Source organism: Ictalurus punctatus, chromosome 14 (assembly GCF_001660625.3).
Source record: "Ictalurus punctatus breed USDA103 chromosome 14, Coco_2.0, whole genome shotgun sequence".
NCBI classification, from domain to species: domain Eukaryota; kingdom Metazoa; phylum Chordata; class Actinopteri; order Siluriformes; family Ictaluridae; genus Ictalurus; species Ictalurus punctatus.
Window position 1 is genome coordinate 17,516,363 of NC_030429.2, and position 23,601 is coordinate 17,539,963.

The 23,601-nt window shown below is 37.7% G+C and overlaps 2 protein-coding genes across 5 annotated transcripts; one reads left to right on the top strand and one right to left on the bottom strand.

Moving 5' to 3' along the window:
* Positions 1–3,367: 3,367 nt before the first annotated feature.
* Positions 3,368–7,527, bottom strand: asb15a (ankyrin repeat and SOCS box containing 15a). Of its 3 annotated transcripts, XM_047159992.2 has the most exons (11): positions 7,422–7,527; positions 6,409–6,517; positions 6,258–6,295; positions 5,977–6,132; positions 5,701–5,859; positions 5,348–5,593; positions 4,669–4,840; positions 4,308–4,599; positions 4,062–4,199; positions 3,736–3,889; positions 3,368–3,610 (listed from the first exon to the last, which is right to left on the bottom strand). In XM_047159992.2, the coding sequence occupies exons 2-11, from the start codon at positions 6,504–6,506 to the stop codon at positions 3,438–3,440; spliced, it is 1,626 nt and encodes a 541-aa protein (XP_047015948.1). In that variant the 5' UTR covers positions 6,507–6,517; positions 7,422–7,527; the 3' UTR covers positions 3,368–3,437. The 3 variants fall into 3 exon arrangements, with proteins under 3 accessions (XP_047015948.1, XP_047015947.1, XP_047015946.1); XM_047159991.2 differs by having other exon boundaries at positions 4,062–4,599; positions 5,977–6,108; XM_047159990.2 differs by having other exon boundaries at positions 4,062–4,599.
* A 3,086-nt stretch (positions 7,528–10,613) lies between these two features.
* On the top strand, positions 10,614–22,575 carry iqub (IQ motif and ubiquitin domain containing). Of its 2 annotated transcripts, XM_017484690.3 has the most exons (12): positions 10,614–11,083; positions 12,248–12,382; positions 12,833–13,000; positions 13,154–13,329; positions 14,006–14,161; positions 14,251–14,461; positions 17,263–17,438; positions 17,599–17,769; positions 19,347–19,523; positions 21,058–21,306; positions 21,481–21,666; positions 22,110–22,575. In XM_017484690.3, the coding sequence occupies exons 1-12, from the start codon at positions 10,783–10,785 to the stop codon at positions 22,284–22,286; spliced, it is 2,283 nt and encodes a 760-aa protein (XP_017340179.1). In that variant the 5' UTR covers positions 10,614–10,782; the 3' UTR covers positions 22,287–22,575. The 2 variants fall into 2 exon arrangements, with proteins under 2 accessions (XP_017340179.1, XP_017340180.1); XM_017484691.3 differs by lacking the exon at positions 12,248–12,382.
* Positions 22,576–23,601: the final 1,026 nt, after the last annotated feature.

Sequence of the window (23,601 nt, forward strand, 5' to 3'; positions counted from 1 at the left end):
ATTGAATGAAATATGCATGTATTTGCATACTTAATTTAAAAAAATCTTGTCTTTTGATGTTGATTTGAATATATTTCACTCAAGACAATCTCAAGAAATGTTTACAGAAAAGTTTATTGAAATAACATTTCTATTGTCTAATCAAAATACCGTGCACTATTATAAAAATATATATATATTGTGTCTGTTGGTATGAAATCAGCAGCTGTAATCGGCGCTTTGGGAAAGTCATCTGTAATATCCTTCTAATTAAGAGCAAAAATGAACTTTTCATTTCAGTTTATTTTCAATTAATTTTCTGAAGGCAGGTCATTTAAAGTTAGATAGCTGTGAAGCTGGTGTTCAATTGTCCAGTGGTGATCCTATGCCTACTATAGCCTCAAGTTTCTGTTTCTGGCTGACAGGAGTAGAACCCGACGTGGTATGCTGTTGTAACCCGTCCGCCTCACATTTTAGCATGTTGTGTGTTCTGAGTTCTGAGCTTTTCTGCTCACCACAGTTGTAAAAGGTGGTTATTTAAGTTACTGTAGCATTCCTGTCAGCTCAAACCATTTACAGCAGAGTGGTGCAGTGGAAGCATGCTGGGAAGCATAACACAGAGGTCGATGGATCGAAACCATCTGCTAAATGTTTAGGGCCAGTGGTTAAGGCCATGGGTTATTAATCTGAATGTCAGAAGGTTCAAGCCCCACCTCCGCCAAGCTGCCACTGTTGGGCCCTTGAGCAAGGCTATTAACCCTGTTAGCTCCAGGGGTGCCGTATCATGTCTAATCCCAACTTCCTAACAAGCTGCAATATGGGAAGAAAAGAATTTTGCTGTAATGTATATGTGACAAAGGTTTTCTCTTTCTCAAATCAGTTCTTGGTATTCTCCTCTGACATCGGTCATCAACAAGTCATGTCCACCATGTCCGAACATCCGGAACTGCTAACTGGATGTTTTTTGCACCATTCTGTGTAAATTCTAGAGGCGGTTGTGCTTATAAATCCCAGAAGATCAGTTACTGAAATATTCAGATCAGCTAGTCTGGCACCACGTCATTGAGATCACTTTTTTCCCCCCATTCTGATGTTTGATATGAGCATTAATTTTATTTTTATGCATTGTGCTGCTGTACAGTACTGTGTGAGTTGTCATAGATGTTTATTTGTTTATGACTTCTGATTTATTGGATCAGTAAAAGAAAATTAGATTTATAAACATTACTTTTCCAACAAAACTATAATGTTACAGGGAAATTTTGTATGCCATAATTGTGAGGTTATGTGGGCAGTAAAGTGGCCATCAAACTAATTTCTAGCATTAGATAATCGCCAGATATAATATATGGTGTAAAGCATGGGGACGCCTGCCTGACCATTACCCATATGTGGGCCTTCCCAAAACATGCCACAAAGAATGTCTGTGTGCTATAGCTTTAATATTTCCCTTCACTGAAACTATGGGGTCATCTGCAGAAAGAATCAGAAAGCCAATTTTGGAATTTGCATAGAAATACAGAGATGAGCCACAAAAGTTCTTTAAACAGGATTAACCTCTGCCAAAGTGATGGAAAGGCCAAAGTGTGGAGAAAGAAATGATCTGCTCATGATCCCAAACATACAAGCTCATCAATAAAACATGGTGGAGGAAGTGTCATGGCTTGGGCTTGCATGGCTGCTTCTGAAACTGCCTCACTAATCTTTATTGATTATGTAACACATGGTAGCAGCAGAATGAATTTAGAAGTCTATAGAAACATTCTGTCTGCCAATTTACAGAGAAATGCATCCAAACCAATTGAGGGGACCTGCATCATGCAGTAAGACAAGGGGAAAAAGTGGAAGGGTTGAAACTGGCCATTTCACCTCCTGATGAGGAGACTGAAGGGAGAAAACCACAAAAACTAACAACAACCGAATTAAGCTGTGGTACAAGAGGAATGCAACAGTTTTATTATGTCAGTGGGTCACTGGCTAGATGTAGTTATTGCAAGCAAGGGATATGTGACCAAATATTAAGTGTTAATTACTTTAATTTACTTTAATACTATCTGTTCAAAAACAGGTACCATGTTTTAAGTTGTTTAACACATCTAGACGTAAATATCAGCAAATGTAAGCTGAAATTCTAATCGCTCGTCTCATATTCGTCTTTTGATCTCAAACCCTGTCTTGAGTGTACAGGTGGGAAAAAAATCAAATATTGTGGAAAAGTTTGTTTTTGTCCGTAATTTAATTGAGAAAGTAGAACTTTCATATATTCTAGATTCATTACACATAAAGTTAAATATTTCAAGGGTTTTTTTTATATATATATATATATATATATATATATATATATATATATATATATATATATATATATATATATATATATATATAATGTGTATATATATATATAATTTTTTTTTTTAATCTTGATGATTACGGAATACAGCTCACGGAAATCAAAACTCCAGTATCTCAAAATATTAGAATAAAGAATTTATAATACAGAAATGTCGACCTGAGAAGAGCTCTAATCAGCTAATTAACTCAAAACACCTGCTTCTGTGATATGAATGTAATTTATTTAATCAGTTCACTATGGTTATCTCATGAATTTCACAAAGATCATATTCTCAGTCTCTGGACCAAATGTTTTTCCCATATTGGTGAATAATGAATATTGACTCATATCTTCCAAGCTATAAGAGAATTCAGGTTTATTTTCTCACACCATCACTGTTCTTAGTGTCATGTGTCAGAAAGCACATCTGTCATATTAACCATGGTTCTGGGGAAAATGGGAGAAAATCTAATTATCATGGCAGACCGAGGGCTTCAAATGGGTCAAACAGAGTCAATACTGATTATGAAAAGTTCCCAGGCAAAGCTTCGTTATGCATTCATCCTTCTAGATAGTTCAGAAGACTTTTTTTTTATATTTTGAGTAAAATTGTTTGTAAAATATAGGTGATTTCCTGCAGTCTGGACTGAGTAGGACTTTAGTGTCAAATGCCACTCATACAACTGTATTAAAATAAACATCCTTACTGTTCACTTGGGACCAACACCAAAAAAAAAAAAGAAACAGGGGACAAAATTAGTATATGAAAAGATTATTTACAGTACACGTCAGAACAAATGCACATGAAACAAAGTGGTCATTCATCATAGCACCAGAACGTGGATTATTTAAACTAATTTAAGACTATTTGTGAAGATATATCTCCCTTTATGGTCTTTTGGCCTAATACAGTACCCAAAGAAATACCTAATACACTGGCTGCAAAATGACTTCCTTTAAATGACAGTTTAGCATTTTAGCTATCATTTATCACAGTGATATACCTCTCTTTTTTAACAGGTAGGAATTGTTTGTTTGGAAGGTAAGCTTCCTGCCTTAGATCATCTTCACAGTATTTTTACTAGATCCTGTTTGTGTTTCTTTTTTGTTCCTTGAGAGAATATGATCATTCATCTGCACATAAGCTGCCATACAGGTCATACTCCCTATACATCAAGTATTTCTTAAGTAAAGGTGGGAATGGAGCAGAGTTGATAATGCCTGGGTCTCCCAGTTTCCTTGGGGTCATCCTTCTCCTGATCAACAGCCTGCACATGTGCTTTAGCGACAGGGGGGTTCCTGGAAAAGTTCATAAACAGAGCCACCATGAACTGCAGTACATCAGGCTTCTCGATAATGCATCATTTTAATGTTTTACTAAAACTTAAGTGCATATGGTTGCTTTCATAGTTTTGGTTATTCACCTAATATGTCACAAATTTCTGGCCATTCTTTCTGCTTCTCCAGAACCATTTTCAGTTTTGAACAGATTGGGACATAGCCAACATAGTCCAGAAGAACCCGCACAGCTCTTCCTGCATACTGCACCAGCCATGAGACACTGACGAAGTCACAAAACTGCACAAAATTCATTACTGTAAACATGCCTAATGCACTCTTAGAAAAAAAGAGAAACCATCCTTGATAGGAAAAACTAGAGACTCCTGAGAAATGTTTTACCTAAGAGTGTACCATCTAGTCTCAGTTATATCATAACCAATCTTTCCTAATACATCTATGGCAAACTCACAGAGATCTTTTTACTTGAATGGTCTGAGTGATGACTCCGGTCAGTCCACGTTAAGTCATGATGACAGACGAAGCATTTGTCAGCATCATAGCCACTGTTAAGTAGCATCCGCATCATCATCTCATCCCTGAGGCAATACTGTAAAGCAGTGGGGAACAGAGTGTCATTGACCACTGTGAAGTAGTAGTTCACGTTAGCTCCATTGGCCAGAAGCAGCTTAACTATCTCATATCTGCCAGCTCTTACTGCCACCAGGAGACAGCTCAGAGGATCCAAGTCAGTTTTAGCACCAGCTCTGAGCAACAACTGAGTACAAGTCACATCTCCATTGGAGACGCAAAAGTACAGGGCGCTCTTCCTCATATCACCAAAATTTTCAGATATATGCTGGTCTAGAAGGGAATTGACATCAAAGCCTTTCTCCAGTAGAAGCTCGAGGCACTGTGCATGGCCGCCATCTGCTGCTGAGTGAACTGGACTCTGGCCTGCAAGCCGCAGAGCTCTTCTTGTAGTGATAGGGATCAACATCCTCAACGCACTAAAGAAAATTATTTGTATTTGAGTTCATGAGTTAACATTTAATAATGTAATTAACTTAAATACTCACAGGTAGTGCCCTTCGTAAGCAGCTCGATGAATAGGTAGCTGTGCGGAGAGGCTGGCGATGTTGGGATTGGCCCCATTTTGGAGGAGAAGGTCGATACAGTCAGGATTACCAGAACCAGCAACATCATATAGAACACTGTCTCCATTCGGTGCCTGAGCATTTACATCACCACCTATTGATGTGGGAGAAAAAAATCTTCCAAATGGATTTTGACCAAAATTGGCTTTTCTGCATATAACATGTCAATATCTGTATTTTAAGAAACCATAATTGTATATTTAACCAAAATGCTCAAAAAAATGTTGCTATTAACTTTTCATCTTGCCTAGACTATCTTCCTACAAGGATCCTGTTTGTAAGGAGCCAGATTAACAAATGCAGCAGTAAAAACAGCCAGTCTGCATAAATACCTATGTCTAAAACCTTGCTAGCTGTGTGTGATTTACTCATGCAGTAAATATCAGATGTTGATCAAGCTGTTGGATAGCTACATGCCATAGTGAAACAGATACAAGTCCAATCAATTCAGTTTGTAATCAGATACTGACTGCAAACGTCAGTGATTCTCCTTCATTGACAATGTTCAATTCTTAGAATGTTAACACCAGTTACATGGAACATCAATTGAGTGTTTATTTACTCAAATGAACTTTTTTTAATTATGGTATGTGATCCTTACCTTTGTGAATAAGGATATCTAAAACTTCGGCCTGGGCGTATTCTGCAGCAATGCCCATTGGGGTCACGCCATGCTGATCTGTCTCTGAGACCTGGCCTCCGTACTGCAGTAAAAGCTTCAGGGTATCAACGCAGCCCACTTTAGCAGCCTCATGCATAGCTGTCCACTTCTTCAGACAGACCTGGTTCACCTGTGCACCTCGTTTTATAAGTGCTAAAGCTATATCATAAGAATCTGTTCTTACAGCTGCAAAAGAAACGTACACATATCATTTTATGCTATCGAAAGGATTCATGGAGTCTGGATCTTTTTTTTTTTATTATGTTGGTCTGTTAGTGAAGAAGTAATAATACCCAGTAATAGAGGAGATTCATTCCTGCCATTGGTTCTATGAGGAGAAGCTCCATGCTCCAGCAAAGTGCGAACAATCTCTACCAAACCTGCTTGAGTAGCCAGAGTCAAAGGGGTCTCTCCATCTGCTGTTTCCTCCTCAAGGGTCAGCCTGTAAGATGCTGTCATAAAAGTGAGCTATGATATCACTACTGTTTTCTTTATCCATTTATTCTGTGGTCATATCATGCACGGACAACACCAGTGACTGCGCAGACGTATTTATTTGCATCACTCACCATATATCACTCTTTCCAGCACTTGTACTGACTGTTGTACTGATGCCCTGTGAAGTGGGTACCAGCCTTTAGCATCCACCTCAGTAAATGCAGCCGGGCACCTCGACATCTCCTGCAGGGTATACAGGTCACCTGGGAATAAAAGGGGTTCCGCTGCTGCATTTGGGTAGACATGACATTTTTATGTTGATGACACAGGTAAAGATTGTATGCACTGCATGCATGCACCGAGCATTAGACTTAAATTTATAAAGCGTTCACAGCTTCACTGCAAATCTTACCCCTTTTGATTGCATCAAAAATCTTTTGATTTTCCACACTATAGTTTTAGGATAAAACAAGTGACTGTCAACAGTGACATACATTGATATTAACAATAAAAGTGAGAATTTAAAAAAGTGAGGTATTTTTTCTGTCTCTTTTGCATCATGCCTTGCTGGAAAATCATTGCTCCAAGACTCTTCAATACTCAGCTGGATGGCATAATTAAGAAGCTGGTCATCTTCATCTAATTCGTCTGTACTGTCCATTACCAATTACTCTGAGAGGGAGAAAAACAGGGTTTGATATGAACATATCAAAGTACAAACAGTGATTATATATACATGCACACAGTGACACAATGATAACCTTCTATTCCTCTAATAGAAATAGTTATTAATACTACACTTAAAGCATTTGGAAGATGCCCTTAGCCAGAGCAGAGCCTTGCTCAAGGGCCCCGCAGTCTGCTGCCACTACTACTACTACTACTACTACTACTACTAATAATAATAATAATAATAATAATAATAATAATAATAGTCTCTCAATGATATTTGGCAAAATTATTGCCACTCTTCAAACATATTTAATACAAATGCAAACAAATGATTATCCTTGGCAATTATACTAAAAAATATACAATAAAAAAACACAATAAGGGTTTATCAAGCTTGGTGCGATCTACAGTTTGAATCAAGTGTTGTGATCAGATGAGACCAATTTTTTTGGGCATGTGTGACATAAAAAATACATCAAAATGATTAGATAAATATCTGTAGGTCTCAAAGTCAATGGTTTAAAATGGCTATTTCAGATGAACCCTAATGAAAGCCTGCAGTCTGATTTGAAGCATGCACAATATAAAGTTGAAAAAAAAATTCTGCATGCAGGAGTTTTCTAGGATGCATCTAAAAAAAATTTTAATCTTAATTTTTGCCGTGCCAATTTTGCATAAGGCCACCTTCTGCTCACATTAGTCCACTGAAGATGTAAAAAGTATTACTGTAGATACAGCATATAACTCTTTTTGCCTGATGAAACAGTGGTTCCTTGTGAAGTATTAGACATTGAAACATTCTAAGCTACAAAATAAAGTTTAAATAACATTGGAAGGAGAAATATATGCATTCCACTAAACTATGTAAAGCCAGTTCATTTGCAAGCACAAATGCTTATCTCACCTTGAAAAATATAGTTCCAGTAAAAGCACAGGCTGTGTACTGCCTTTGGTTTAGCTGTATGCTGTCAAAACTGACTGTGAACTGAGATACTCTGACCACACGTCTATTTTTGGCTGTCACCTGCTTTCAGGAGGCATATGCATAACATTAAACTAGAGTGTAGTCCTTATTAGCTTGCATGCTCATTATCAGCTGGTAACATGGAATTTATTAATTTGTATAGACAAATTTTATAATTACATAACAGCCTCAACTTCCCTGTCACAAGAATAATCCTCGTCCCTCCTTTCCTCTGTACCATTCTGCTTATTGTGCCCTGAACATGTGTCATCATTATTAGCATTCTCATCTTCATATTTGCACCAGTGCTGTTCCCGTCATCTTCCCTGTCACAAGGATAGTCTTCATCTCTTTTTTCCTTTGTTTCATTGAGTTTATTGTGCCCTTCACTCACTTCATCAATTTCCTCATCTTTCTCAACATTTTCCCTATCCTTGAATTTAAAAAAAAAGTTTGGGTCAATACCTAACTGCATTTTGTAAACCGGGCTTCAAAACTTAGAATAGTTTTGGTAGTGGGAGTAAGAGTGTGTGTGTGTGTGTGTGTGTGCGTGTGTTATTATTATTATTATTATTATTATTATTATTATTATTATTATTATTATTATTATTATTATTATATATTATTTCAGTATGTTGATTATTTTAGCTGAGTAAATCTTAGTACTTGCTCAGCAGTAGCATAGCATATCTAGTCCACCAAAACTAAACATACATACATTCCATGCCATGTCCATATATGCTGGTTGAATTCATTTCATCAATTGTCAGGAGTTCAAGAAGTTGTATATATATATATATATATATATATATATATATATATATATATATATATATATATATATATATATATATATATATATACGTTGCAGTCATGGAAGTCAAATTTACCTTATTATCCAAAGTGTCCGTAGTGTATGAATGGGTGTGTGAATGTGTATGTGTTTGTGCCCTGCGATGGCGATGGATTGTCACCCTGTACAGGGTGTACCCTGCCTTGTGCCCTGGGATAGGCTCCAGGTTTCCCCGTGACCCTGAAAAGGATAAAGCGGTATGGAAGATGGATGGATGGACATATATATATATATATATATATATATATATATATATATATATATATAGTAAGGATAACAGTATTAAAAATCATTTTAACCTCTTGAACTCCTGACAATTGTTGAAATGAAGATGAAGATGATAATGCTAATAATGATGACACATGTTCAGGGCACAATAAGCTGAATGGTACAGAGCAAAGGAAGGACCAGGATTATTCTTGTGACAGGGAAGTTGAGGGCTCAAAAGGTTGACTGGAAGTGCTGCCTATGTAAATAATTTTGAATTCCTTTGGCTCCCATCCACAATCTAAACATGTACATAAATAAATTAAAAGAAAACAAATAAAAATGTTTGAAATATTAAAACATTCGTGTATCATCAGTTCTTTTCATTATTTCATTAATAGGACATCTATTTTTTGAAGAAAACCATGCAATCCAGTACGGGTCATTTTGACACCCTTTATGCATTCGTGAAGGTTTTTTTGGTTCATGCATTGTAGGGTTAAATATCAAAAATCTAAAAGGTGTGAGTCATACCCAGAGATGAACACTTTACAGTTGGCTTTGTGACTGTAGGTCATTCCCTTAAAATGCTATTGAGCTTTAAATTATGGTATATTTTGTGTGAGGTCCATTCAGTTGTAAAATTCATATAAAATTTACATATGATTTAATAGTTTATTTTAATAAATATAAAAAATATAAAAGGTGTGTGTTATACCTGACTCCTATTCGAACACTTTACAGTTGGGTTTGAATTCCAAAATTGTACATTGTGCTTGAATTCCAAAATTTTAATTTAAAAGTTCAGAACCTTTTTATATCATAATAGTTGAGAACAGAGAAAATCTTGATATATATTCACTAGACCCATTCATAGTCTTTATGAAGACACTAAAAGTTATCAGCCATTATTGTTTACATTGTGTTAATTGAAGCATGAATAAATGCTTGTGCAGACTCTGATCTTTCTTTCGTGGGTATACACAGTAATACAGTGATGAACTTATACTAATTTATTCAACTGAGCATCATCAGCATCACTTAAACACTGAAAACTCACAGAATGTGCATTATACTTCAAACTCAACTTGAATATTATCCACAATTCTGTCATTTACAGGGAGTTCTTTTTCTGCCTTACTTCCATGTATCTGTCTCTTCTTTGGTTTATCAGTCTGTTGAGGATACTCATCCATGTTGTTTGATCTAGTACTCAAGTTTGCTGAGAGCAATTACTAATGAGATATGTTGAAGAAATTTGCCAGTAAGCTAACAATGAAATTCAGTCAGCTGGGTGTCCGCCATTACTCAAAGCCTATTGGCTGATTTCGGTCAAATGACTGGACTGTGATCATTTTCTCACAGTAGGCTATGGACTCTGATCATTTTTCCATAGCATGGCTTTATTTTAAATGGAAAATTCTGTGACCCTGATCTTTCAATCATCCAAGTACATTTATGAGATCATTCTTCAATGCTCAATCAACAGCCGTGGATGCACAACTCCAAAAATACTGTTTTGTGACTCTGATAGTTTTTCCATTGTGCTCTTCATATGATTTAATCGTCTATTTTATTAAATATCAAAAATCTAAAAGCTGTGCGTTATAGCGGTCACCTAGATGAACCCTTTACAGTTGGCTTTGTGACTGCACATCATTCCCTTCAAATGCTATTGAACTTAGAAACGTGTATAACAATGTCGTATGTAACTTTAGAGACGATCCCTTAATTATTGCATATCCGGGAATATTGAAAGTCCAACGTCAAGCCAACTTTATGCCAGTTCTGTACTGTGTTCTATAAGTAGAAAGTTCAGGAATAAAAAAAAGCTCTAAGGTTTCAATAAATAAACAAGATATCACTGTATAAATTGAATAATCAGACTAATAACTGAATATTTGGGTTATGTTCAGAGGGGGTCCATGGAATTTATTTGACATTTAAAGGGGTTCAAAAAGGCTAATAAAACGGTTAAGCTATAGATGTTAACATTGTATACACTGGATAAACTAAAGTAGGGATTCGGGATGTAGCCCATAATAATTTCTCCAGGAAGCTGAACCACGTGACCCCGCGGTTACCATAGTAGCCTCCAAACACTACAGCTTCAACTATCGTGCTGTTTCTGCGTTTTCCCTGTTATGTTCCCTGTGTGGGTTAGTTAAGAGTTCAACTAACTAAATTAGCTTCTTACATTAGATGCCACATAGCTAGGTTAGCATTTAGTCGAAATTAGCAATGTCAGAGGCGGAGGGTGAGCGCGATACCGCCGATGTGTCCGGTGCCACTAAGGAGACAGATGAAAACCCAAAGGTGCCAAACCCAGACGAGGCCGCGACCGAAAGCGTTACTCCGACACAAAGTGTGCTTGAGGAGGATGACGGAATCCAGACAGCCGTCCAACAGACCCAGGTGGATATCTGCTCAGATCAGGAAATAGAGCCGAGTTCACCATCTCAGACAGTGGGACAGGACAGAGTCAGTCCTCATGAACAAGAAAGAATCAACGCTGCTGATGTGGGAAACTCAACAGCTACAGGTGATGAACTAACTGTCCTGTACTGTACTTACCCTGAGTCCAAAAAGTAATTACTTTACTCCATTATTACAATGAAGTATCACTAGTCACTTCATTATCACAAGTAGGCTAGCAGATTAAATAAATATTAAATATGAAATATTAAAAAAATTCATATTAAGATATGCAGTAATGAAGAAGTGATATAAGGGCAAAGGTTTGTAATCTACCTAAATGTTATGTAAATATGCCTTAATGATGTTTATTAACTTCCTCCAGGGCCTTTTGGATCTTCTTAGTTGTAATAATTATCATATCCATGCCCCATTCTTCCCATATCTGTTATAACTCTGCTGCTGCTTTTTTTTTTTTTTTAACTAAACACTAATTACCTGTAGATTTAGCATTTTGTTTTGGTTGGTTTTATTATTGCAGGAAATAAATGTTTGTGATGTAAATGTGATGTTGAATTTTTGGAGGATACGCCCACAATTATTTTCTTTATGTTTATCTGTATTAAATTTTATTTTTTCTTCTTCAGTAAAAACAAGGGGGGCATGGTTTGCTTCGTACCTCAGGCTTGGGTGTTTTGAATCCCACCTCTACCCTGCAAGCACGGAGTTTACATGTTCTCCCCGTGCTTCTGGGGTTTCCTCCGGGTACTTTGGTTTTCTCCCCCAGTCCAAAGACATGCGTTGTAGACTGATTGGCATTTCCAAATTGATTCTTGTGTGAATGTGCATGTGAATGTGTGTGCGATTGTTCCCTGGGATAGGCTCAGTACAGTACAGGGTGTCCCCTGCCTTGTGCCCTGAGTTCCCTGGGATAGGCTCCAGGCTCCCCCATGACCCTGTGTAGGAAAAGTGGTATGGAAAATGGATGGTAGCTAGTGTGGTCTCCTTTAAAAGTGCCACGTGAACTTTTATTTGTGAATGCAATACATTTAATTAAATTCAGACAACCTTTCCACTGATTGTGCATTAGTATATTTGCTTGTACTTGAAAACAAAACCTATTTGTTTAATCAGGACTAAACAGACATCTATTAGTGCTTGATACAGAATAATAGACCGACTGTGTATGTGTAATGTTGGTAGAGCTGCCTCTCTAATTGTTTATAGTAAAATAAACATTGAGGAACTAAAAGACTGTCTCTTAACTCTTTTTAATATTTTGTCTTTATAGTTAAAATCTTACTTATGCCAGAGGGTCACATGATGACTGTGGCTTTTATGATTGGCCTCACCATTCAAGACTTGAAGAATCATTTTGCCAATGAGCTACGAGTACCATCTGACCTTATTCACATCATACTCAATGGTGATCACACTTTACTCAGCACTCCCAAAAGTTTCCATACATAGGGGACTATATTTGCCAGTAACACATTGGGTCTGCCTTCACCAGAAGATGTTCGTGGACGTCCACTTCTTAGTTGGTCCGCAACACTTCCAGTCTTTTTGAATTTGTTTGGCAACAACAACACAACAGTATCCAGCCATGAGAATTTCAATATGTTCTTTTGTCAAAGGTCTTCTTAAAGTCTATTTGAAAAAAATATATAATATAAAATAAAAAATTTTGAATACATTTTTCGAAGACATTTTACTAAAACATGTTAATTTCCCCCATGTATGGAGACTTTTGGGACACCCTGTATATAAATACACACACACAAACACAGATTGTGGAAAGTGGAGTGGATCTGAAATGTAAGAATTTTACTGTAGTGGTGGAAATAAAAGTAATCCTTTGCTGTTTGGTTGCCAGGTAATGCTGTGGAAGATCACCAGACCCTGATGAGCCTTGGGGTGCAGCCGCACGCCACAGTCCAGTTCGAGATGAGCTCATTAGATCCTGAAAATTACCCCATCAAGCCAGTTAAACCTCAGCAGGAATGCAACATGCCGGATGTCATTACTGTCAGAGTACAAACAGGTTGACTTGGTCTTTTTCTCTTCCACCTACTGTGACTAATGTCCTTTTGTACAAGGGTCTCTGTGGCAGATGCTAATGGAAGCATGAACTGTTTTTCTCTGTCTGTTTCTCTTTCTCTCATGCTGCCTATATCTCATGTCCTCCCACCCTTAGATGCAGGTATCTATCAGGATGTGGTAGTTGAGATTGAAAGAGCCACTCAAAAGAAACCTTTCTTGGGAGGATATCGCCACAAGGTCACTAAAACTGAGTACCATCATGCTGGAGTGCAGACGATGGTCAGAATGAGGCCTCATAAAGGAGTGGAGACTTTCAGTAGAGACACACAGGTAAAGGCAATGGAAATATTAAGTCAAACGAACCATCAAAGCAAAAAAGTGTAGTTGTGCACGTATGTAATATAATTTATGTATGTATGGATGGATGGATGGATGGATGTATTTATGTATGTACAGTGCCTTGCAAGAATGTCCATTAAACTTTTTTAAACATATAATTTAACTTTTTTAGACTTAATTTGGGTCTTTAGCACTTGATTTACACAATATGTGTAATATTTGAAGTATTTTTTTTGTGATATGAAGGTTAATTAAACAAAGAAACACCCCTCATGGCCAATAATTGATAGAACCACCATTGGCTGCCATTACAGCTGCAAGTCTTCTGGAATAGGTCTCTATCAGCTTTGCACATCTGTATCCTGATATTTTGATCAAGCTCTGTCAATGTCACTGGCGACGTCTTGCCACAGATTCACAGCTGGATTGAGGTGTGGGTTTTGATTGAGCCATTCTAACACATGCAGGTTCTTGTTTTTGAACCACTCCAGTGACTCCAGTGTTGCCACGTCTCAGTACATGTTTAGTCTTGTTGCCTTAGTCTTGTTGTCCTGTTGCTACTGGTTGGGGGTGAATCTCCAGTCTCTTGCATTCGGGAATAGGTTTTCTTCTAGACTTGCCCTGTATTTTGTGATTGCTATCTAAGCTTGTGATCTCTTTTCACCAGACAGTGTATTTGAAGAGCCAGGCTCAGCAGTGCACCATCACCACTTCAACTCAGATGACTAAACCTGGGTGCTACATATCCAACATGAAGGACAAACTCATCACACCAGGGATTTACGTCACTGTAGACGAATACCACAGCAAGAGGCTTAAGGCTGTATGTGTGGGTCTGTGAATGTGTGCTTATATACTTGATTCTTTTGGCAAAGATTGGAGTAAATCATGGGGTCGCATGTGTGTTCTCAGGTAATTATTATCCAGACACATACCAGGCGCTGGCTGGCCAAACGACTGACCACCCAGCTGAGACTGGATAAAGAGCAACATATGGCCTGGGTCGAGAGGGAAGAAAGAAGACAGAAAGAAGACAAGGAAGAGCAGATTAGAGCAGAGTACCACAGGAGAATGAACCCAGAGAAAAAAGAAGACTTTGCACTGCTTTATAATGCACTAGAAAGTAAGTAGGAGTGTGTCTGTGTCAGGAAGCGACCTTCACGGCTATAATGAGTAATGAGATGAATATACAGTGAAGAATCCAGAAAATAATATACAGTATCAAGCTTTTAAGTTTGTCTCCATGTCTGTTGACTTCAGAACTAGTCATTTAGTTGGTCCTTGTATGGTTAACTCCAAATTTATCATCATCCTTCATGAAAATGATAAAAAAGGAATGTATGACATGAAAACACATAGTATACTGTGTAATCTTTTGAGCTTAAACATATGAGTGCTATATAATACTCTAGTAAGATTTCTATATTGTTTTACAAAGTTGGAGACACTTGTAGAGTGCTGTGAAAAAGTATATGATTTCTTTGGTTTTTCTGTACATCTAATAATAAATAGTTTTAGATCTTCAAACTAAATACAACATAAAACAAAGGCAACCTGAGTAAACACACAATACAGTTTTTGTGTTAAAGAAAACACCTGTGTGAAAAACTAACACACTGGAGGATTTTCGAGCATGAACTGCCCGTTTAAGGTCCTGCCACAGTAACTCAGTTGGTTCAAGTCAGGACTTTGACTAGGCCACTCCTAACTTTCATTTAGCTCTTTTTTTTGAGTCATTCAGAGGTGGACTTACTCCTATGCTTTGGATCATTGTCTTGCTGCATAATCCAGTTGTGCTTTAGTTTCAACTTACAGACTGAAGACCGGACATTCTCCTTTAGGATTTTCTGGTAGAGAGCAGAATTCATGTTTCCCGCAATTATTGCAAGTTGCCATAATTAAAAAGTTCAGGCCATGAAGCAGCAAAGCATCCCCACAGCATCACACTTCCACCACCATATTTGACTGTAGGTATGATGTTCTTTTTGTGGAATGCTGTGTTTGGTTCATGCCAGATGTAACAGAACCACTGTCTTCCAAACAGTTCCACTTTCAATTCATCAATTTACAGAACATTCTCCCAAAGGTTTGAGGATCATCAAGGTGTGTTTTAGCAAAATTCAGACAAACCTTGATAATGTTCTTCTGGGTTAGCATTGGTTTTTCACTTCCCCACTCTTCCATGGATGCCATTTTTGCCCAGTGTCTTTCTGATAGTGGAGTCATGAACAGTGACCTTTATTGATGCAAGAGAGGCCTGTAGGTCATTTGATGTTGTCCTTGGGTCTTTTGTGACTTCCAGGGTGATTCGTTACTGTGCTCTAGAAAGAATATTGGAAGGTCGGCCACTTCTGGGAAAGTACAGTACTTTGTTGAGTTTTTCCTTTGGAGATAATGGCTCTCACTGTGGTCCTTTGGAGTCCCAGAGACTTTGAAATAGCTTTGTAACCCTTCCCAGACTGATGTATTTCACCTTCTTCCTCATAATTTCTGCAATTTCTTTCAACTTTGACATAGTGTGTTACTGGGCAAGACCTTTTAACCAACTTCATGCTGTTGAAAAAGTTCTATTTAACTGTTGATTTGATTGAACAGTGTTTGCAGTAATCAGGTCTGGTTGTGTCTAGTCCAGCTGAACCACATTATGAATGCAGTTTCATAGATTTGGGTAATTAGCAACTATGGGGGCAAATACATTTTCACACAGGCCCAGTTGGTATTGGATAACTTTTTTGCTTCAATAAATAACATTATCATTTTAATACTGTATTTTGTTTATTCACGTTGCCTTTGTTTTATCTTAGATTTTGTTTTAATTTTTGAAACAATTTAATATAAGACAAAAACAGAAGAAATCAAGATGGGGCAAATACTTTTTCACAGCACTGTTGATGTGATTCTTTACATTCTTAGGTTTGTGAACCATTCACTTGAATTTAGACCACAGGTTTACATTAGGTTTCAAATACAACAACAGAGAATGCCATTGCAAAACACAGACTATGTGTTCTTCTGTAATCATTTGGATGCATGTTTTGGGTCATTATCTTGTTCATCAATCTGCTTAAACTCTTAACCTTCTGGCAAAGGTTTTGGGTTGAAATATCATGGAACATAGTGAAATTCATGATGGCGTCCATCTTTACAAAAGCCCCTGAAATACTAGGCTAAAGTGCCCCAAAGCATCAATGAACCTGCACCATGTTTTACAGTGGACACCAAATAAATGTTTTGATGCGGTCAGTGATCCAAACAGGTTTAATATTAATGATTATATTACTTGTGAATAATAATATAATTTGACATCCAACTTCATTCCCTTTGTTGAGAAAAAGTTGAGAAAAAGTTTCTTCACAATGCAGCTCCCAAATTTACAATTGAATTGTATTTCTTTTGGGTGACATTACAGCTTTTTATAGAAAATTGTGTTTTGTTTTGTTTTTCTTCTACAGCAATTGTATTTGTCAAAATTAACCATTTAGCACTCAATTCCCTCATGCCAACATCTCTTACTGGTAAAGATGAGGTGGAGTGAAAGTACCTCGCAGATGTGTTTATAACATGATGACAGGTGGGATTGTCCAGTCATAGAATTGTTTTTTTGACACACATTTTACTCAAGCAAGAATACACTTGCTTCAATCTTATTATTATGTTCCCCAGATATTTCCAAGTTACTATTTGCAATAGTACTTTTTTAAAGTCATTATTAAAAAGGGTTTTTTTCCTCTTAGATACAAGAATAAGTTAATAAATGTTTGTAATGTTTATTTTATCATCATATTCATTTTCAATGATTTTTGCCCATTCTTCTGAGGAACACCAATCATTTTGGAGTTAACTCTCATCATAGTTTCAGTACTGAGCAAAATAATTGTGATTATCATTTTCATACAGCATTACTACTCTGTCTCTCTGTGGTAGTGTGGAGAAAGGAAGAAGAGGAGAACATTAATGCCTCTCTGGGTGGAGCAGAAAGGAAAGCCGCTCTGTGCGCTCTTTTGGAGCAGGAGATGCAGTTCATTGCATCTATAGAACGCCACCGATTAGCTGCAGGAGAGAGGAACCAGGAGAAGGCAGTGCAAGCATTCCTCAACAAGGTTCTTACATTTTACAGTGTATTAAGAGCAAGTGTGCAACACACACACTGTACATTTCTTACCTTGGATTTTCATACAGTGGTTTTAGCATGAGCTGTGTAACCAAGTAAAAAGTCTCACAGACATTTTAATACTGCGTTTGTGTTTGTCCTTGGCTCAGTGCGCTGCCCCCAAGCGATGGCAAGCGTCTGATGGGATAATGACCCAGATGGATACGCCGCACACCATTAGGGCCAGCGAGCTTCGTGATCTCTATAGCAGCATCACCCTGAGCTATCTGAGCCAGGAGGAGCGCCTTGATGTGCTGCTTACACTCAAACATACTGTCAAGGTCAGCAACAACCTGTACTCTTTTTTTTCTTTTCTTTTTTTTTCCTTTACTCTAATCATTACTTTTGTTAGATCTGCTATCCAAAACATCACAAATAAGTACTAGAAATAAAACAAAAGACTCCTGCTATAGCTCTGCTCTCTTTATGCAATAGCATAATTAGAATAAAGACCCGAATGTACACTCTTAAAACAGATGTGTTAAAAATAGCACATCATGTGTTAATTTTTAACACACCTCTGTGACTAGTTAAGGACAATACATTTTGTGTTGGTTTCAACACAATCAGTGTGCTATTGCATTTAATACATTCTCTGTGTTAAACATTTCCACACACAGATGTGTTTAACACAAAATAACACAGCTGTGTTGTTTATACTTTTTCCCCAACAATTTTCCTAAAATGGAATTTGTTTGTATGCTAAAATTCTACTAAAATGCTCCCAAAATAAACAAACACTTGCATCAGGTGACACTTATTAAAATTATTGAAACATTTGACAGATGTAAGAATTGGAGTTGATGCATCTTCTTGCAAATCTCCCTGCCGTCTGGGAAGATAAGAGTCCCAATCCCTTCCATTTAAAAAGCTGTAAAAGAGAAAAAAGAGTGTTGGTTAGTTGTTAGCTACAAAATATGGACAAATTCCTTTGGGCTTTAACTGAGAAATTGCGTTACAGAATCCCAAAATGTGTAATTTTGGAAAAGTGACCTCCACTCACCTAATGAACAAAATGGCGCTGTAGCCTCACCAGGAAAATCTAGCTAACTTGCGAATATTTATTTTCCAGCCTTTAGCACCTCACCGCCAATTTTTTTGCACAACCTAATTAATTTAACCAACATTACAGAGATAGTGGAAAGCATTACAACTTAAACCCCATCCTCTCTTTTTGTCATGTTAACCTTGTGAAGAACTTTTGGCCTCAACATTACTGAGCTAGATAAGTTCTGTTAGTCACTGACTGTCTGCACCTGTTAACCGGCATTAACATTCACCGAATACATGAAGAAACACGGCCCTAACCCATCCCCCTAATGCTAATTACTACAGCTTGCCTTGTCCAAAACACTTACTAAATGTAGTTAACGTTAACCCACTCTCTGAATTATATCATGGTGAATAGCTGTAATGCTAGGTTATCGTTAACTCTCAAAAATGAATGAATACACTTTCGAGAGCTCCCTGCCTAAATATCACAAACTCGGCCAGGCATTTTCAGCAGCATTAACGCTAAATAGTGATGAACACTCACTTACCGTTGGTCGTTTGGTTTCCTCGCCTCAGGACTCCGACTCCGCGGTCACAATTAAAAGCTCAAAGCAACGAACATTCACTTTGAGGCCAGTTCAGAGTTGGATGATGACGTCGGCAGCACATTCCGCAACATGATTGGACAATAATTTAACATGTTATGTTGGTCACTCGTGAATTTTTTTTTTCTTTTTTTAACACCTTTAATGGATAATTTCACACAACATATGGTGAAATAGTAATAACACAAAAAGTGTATAGGATATTAACACATCCTTTGTGAGGGTGTATAGTGCTGAGCTCAATTTTTCTGTTTGCTCAGGAACATGACTGTAAGCTGACTCGAGAGATTGTGGAGTTGATTGACAGAGAGGCCGATCTGCTGATGAGAGGTGTAAAGGAGAGTAACCTAGAGGGGCTGAGGAAGAGGATTGTCACTCTGTTCCTCCAGTACATCAAAAACCCCACTTTCAACCCCCAGGTGTCCAAACTGCTGCCGGTGTGTATTGATGTGGCTCACTGTTGGGTAATTTACTTCTCTACCATGTGCCTAAATCTAACTGCTCAGCATCGAAATAACGAAGTCCTGACAATCAAAATACATGTCCTTACTCAATACATCCATCCTCTATAACCTCATAAAAGCTTTCCTACAAGTTTAAATAAGTTTAGATGAATAGCCTGATATTAAATCAGTGGTTATGGCATTGTATTTTTTCCATTAAAGGATAATATGCTGTAAGCATTGCTATAAATTCAAAATGGTGTTTACAAAATGATCAAACTCAGTCAGGATACGACTATCATCTAAATGTAAGTGCTTTTGAAGTTGTTTTATGCCTTTTTCTGGATCATCCCATGCCTATAATCAGAATACTCTTTCTATCTTCATTGTGAATTTTCCCTTTAACAACTCACATTATACTCAAGAGCCCTACAGAAACAAGTGCAGTTCCCTCTTAGATTAAGTGAAATTCAGTGATCCACCAATTTTGCACACACCAATTTTCAAATTCAGTTTCAGTGAGTGTAAAAATATTTGAGCCTTTTCAGAGCACTGTGTCTCTGAACACATGCTACTGAAATATCAGTTTACTCCAGCTATAGAGAGCCAGTCATATTCCTTATTTGTGTGCTGGCAGATATAACCCTATAAAAGTGTCCAATGTGACAGATAGGTGTAGAATTCTGATTAATAGCATGTACTGTTGGTAAACAGAGCATCTTTAATATAGCCCGCTTATCTCAGTAAGTAACGGTTTTACGTTCCTAAAGATACTGTGCTACATAAAAGACTTATATAGGAACAAACCAAAAAAACATTTAGGGTACTAGAACTTTTTTGTGTGTAGGTTTATCCAAATCACTTTACACTGTGTCTCATTCACCCATTCACACACACACCAGTGGTAGCAGAGCTGCCGCACAAGGCGCTAACTTGCCATCAGGAGCAACTTGGGGTTCAGTGTCTTGCCCAAGGACACTTCGGTATGTGGAGTCATGTGGGAATCGAACCTCCAACCGTACTATTAGTGGACAACCTGCTCTACCACCTGAACCACAGCCGCCCCCAACTGCATCTTTTCAAATATAACACATTTGGAGGAAAATGCTATCTGTGTTCTTCTGCATACATGAGCTCACAGATGTGTAGATGCTTGACTGTGGATTTTGCTCATCGGGTCCTGGTCAAGGATGGCTGTGGCATTTTTGGGGTACAAACTCGTAATCTCCTGACAACAGGGTGAGCGCTTTTCTACTGTGCCATTCGCGGGCCCCAAGATAACGCCCTCTTAACCAAACAACAACTAGGAAATTACAACCTTAAATGTGTACATGACATGATAACCTAGCTCTACATTAGGGCAGTAATAACATTCAACAAACGGGTAACGAGGAACAGCATGACATTAAGCAATAAACCATTCCACACTAAACTATGAACCCATCATTTTATATGACCATTGAGCATAAGCTACACATAAGAACACTTCTTACATTTTACAGCTAAGTATAATTTTCTTGTTTGCCAGGCGCAACAAGACCCAGAGCAGCTAAGGAAGAATGTCCATTTGTGCCGTGGCTGCAGTAACTTCCTGCCTCGCTCTGAGTTTTCTCTGACACTGAATGCACGCACGGTGGGTCTTTGCCGCCACTGCAAAGAGCTGGACAATGAGGCTCGGCACAGGGAAGACTTCTTCTACTACAAAACCATTCTCAAACGTCTGCGCAAGGATGAATCAGAAGTCAACCCAGACGCCAAGATCCCTTACCTACTACAGGTAGAACAGATATTTGGACACCATATAAGGATATAATTTGAGTAAATGCCATTAAAATAATAATACAGTATCCTGGCATGCAAATATACATCAAAGATTTTGACTGATCATTTTGCAATTAGCAGATCATAGTGGTGTTGTTTATACTTGCATCAGACTGTGTTTCTATTATAGCAGCAGGATCTGCGCTATCTAGTGGATGTGGTATGGGGGGCTCAGTCTGCATTGAGTGCGTGGAACAACCTGCATGACCTGCTGATGGTGCGCTGGGACAGGTATTGCGAATGGAGCCCCTGGAACTGCATCCTGCTTACCAAGGACGAGGCAGCCGCTCACCTCAAAGTCGAAAACATAGAGAAGGTAGGAGGCACACACGTGCTTTTGAACTAAATAAAAGCTGTAAAATTTTCCATAGTATACTGAAGCAGAGCTACAAATGCTACAAAATATGCAACATGGGTTGCCTTTGTCACATCTTGTTTAGAGATATTCCATTGAATAACTTAGTACTGACATGTCTATATGATTCCATGCTTTACAGAACAAGTAGACATTGTTAGATTCTTTTTCCAAATAAGTTTGCACTAATTCATATACATGTCTGTTTGATAATCTATATGTAAATCTGATCATTTACATATCTGGGATTATACGTTTCAGTGTTTTATCAGCCTTCATGAGTAAAACCCCAAACCTGTAATCCAACTATTTTACAAATGAAGTAACTCTCTGAGAGGTTAAACTCCATCTAGTTTCATGTTATGTAAGCACACCCTCATTGTTATCTCAACACTTCTTTGTAGACATATGGCACTGTGTTTATCTGGAACATGAAGCACAAGCACGCTCTGGCCCGGAAATACTTCTCCCAGATCCCTGTGATGGTGGAGTATCTCCATGATGTGGACTCACAGCATGTTGCCCACAACCACCTACTGGTCACCAAACCCTTCACTACAGCGCCCAAGCAGTCTCATTAACACACTATCTACAATGCCTACAGCTGTATTTCAACCTCTTTATTTATTTCAAGGGCAATAAAGAAAGCAATACACTTAGTCACAGACCTGTTTTACACTGATGACTTTCCATTGTACATGTACTAGTTTAGTGGAAGTGACTCACCCTGAATCAGATTGTTAAAGACACTTAAACATGGAATAATGTTTTTGAGATCCATTTTCAGTTTTCCCCATAAAACCATATCAATAAAGATGTATGCTTGTGAATTCCACATAAAGCGAATAAAGCAGGGAACTAATCGAAGCACAAATCTAGAGTATAACATTTTGAATCCAGGAATTGTATGCAATTCTGCACCTACAGTAAACACAAGGTCCACATCAAGCTGCTAATTTGATGTGATGAAGGCTAATTTGTTGTTACTTTAAAAAGTAATCTAATGTACTAATTATACCAGCAACTGAAATATAGTCACAGTTATAATTGGAAGATGGATGATTCACAATATGCAATTATAGCTAAAAGGTCAAGAATCTGTTCTTGTGTCTGATTAATTACACAAGAAAAAGTCAGAGTGAGGTGATCAATTTCCTCTCTGTTATGGACTGAAGCTATAAAAGCGATTTATTTTGTGGCTTAAGAAATCATTTCATGTTGTAGCCTTGGTCTTAGAAATTTGGTTTAGTATTCACTGAATTTATTTAGGCTACAACATGAAACTCAGAAAATAATCAAGTTTAGAGTTCTTATTCTGTTTTAAAAGAGTCTATGTATTTTAAAATAGCAAAGAATCAGTGAATGCTTCTCTCTGAACATCACAGACTTGAGAGGTAATTGAGAGGTTTCAGTCTTTTTAATTCACACTCTGACTAATTCTGAAAGGATACACTGAAACCCTGCCTCAGGAACATTGACACCTCGAGTGTAGATTCATTTTATTTTGTGGACTATGGAGTTGCCACCAGTGCACCCTCACTGTCATTTTCCACATCAACTGCAGTCACACGCTTAATCCAGCCAGTTCATTCCCATCATTTCTCAGAATTCTTTACTTGTTTGAGGATGCAAGTATACAAAGTTGTTTCATTACAAGTCCCATGATGCGAATGGTCACTCCTCCTTATGGTGTAACAAGTTTCCATTAATACACTTCCTCATGCAAATAATCCCAGCTGTCATGTAAATGGACAAGTTGTTTTTTTTTTTTTTAAATGCTTCCATGACGTTACTAAATTTGGCAACAGTGTCATGTGATATGTTTGCCATGTTTCCTGTTAAAGTCCATGCAACCTTACGACAGCTTCCCGATCCAGCCATGAGAATGATTTCAAT

Bases quoted from the DNA above. Each gene is read 5' to 3' on its own strand.
- asb15a (XM_047159990.2), bottom strand. From the start codon at position 6,506: ATGGACAGTACAGACGAATTAGATGAAGATGACCAGCTTCTTAATTAT. The intron at 6,296-6,408 runs GCATGATGCAAA...CTAAAACTATAG, and splicing joins AGCAATGATTTTCCAGCAAG to TGTGGAAAATCAAAAGATTT. The intron at 6,133-6,257 runs GTAAGATTTGCA...ACCCAAATGCAG, and splicing joins TTTTGATGCAATCAAAAGGG to CAGCGGAACCCCTTTTATTC.
- iqub (XM_017484690.3), top strand. From the start codon at position 10,783: ATGTCAGAGGCGGAGGGTGAGCGCGATACCGCCGATGTGTCCGGTGCC. The intron at 13,001-13,153 runs GTTGACTTGGTC...TCCCACCCTTAG, and splicing joins TACTGTCAGAGTACAAACAG to ATGCAGGTATCTATCAGGAT. The intron at 21,667-22,109 runs GTAGGAGGCACA...ACTTCTTTGTAG, and splicing joins AAGTCGAAAACATAGAGAAG to ACATATGGCACTGTGTTTAT.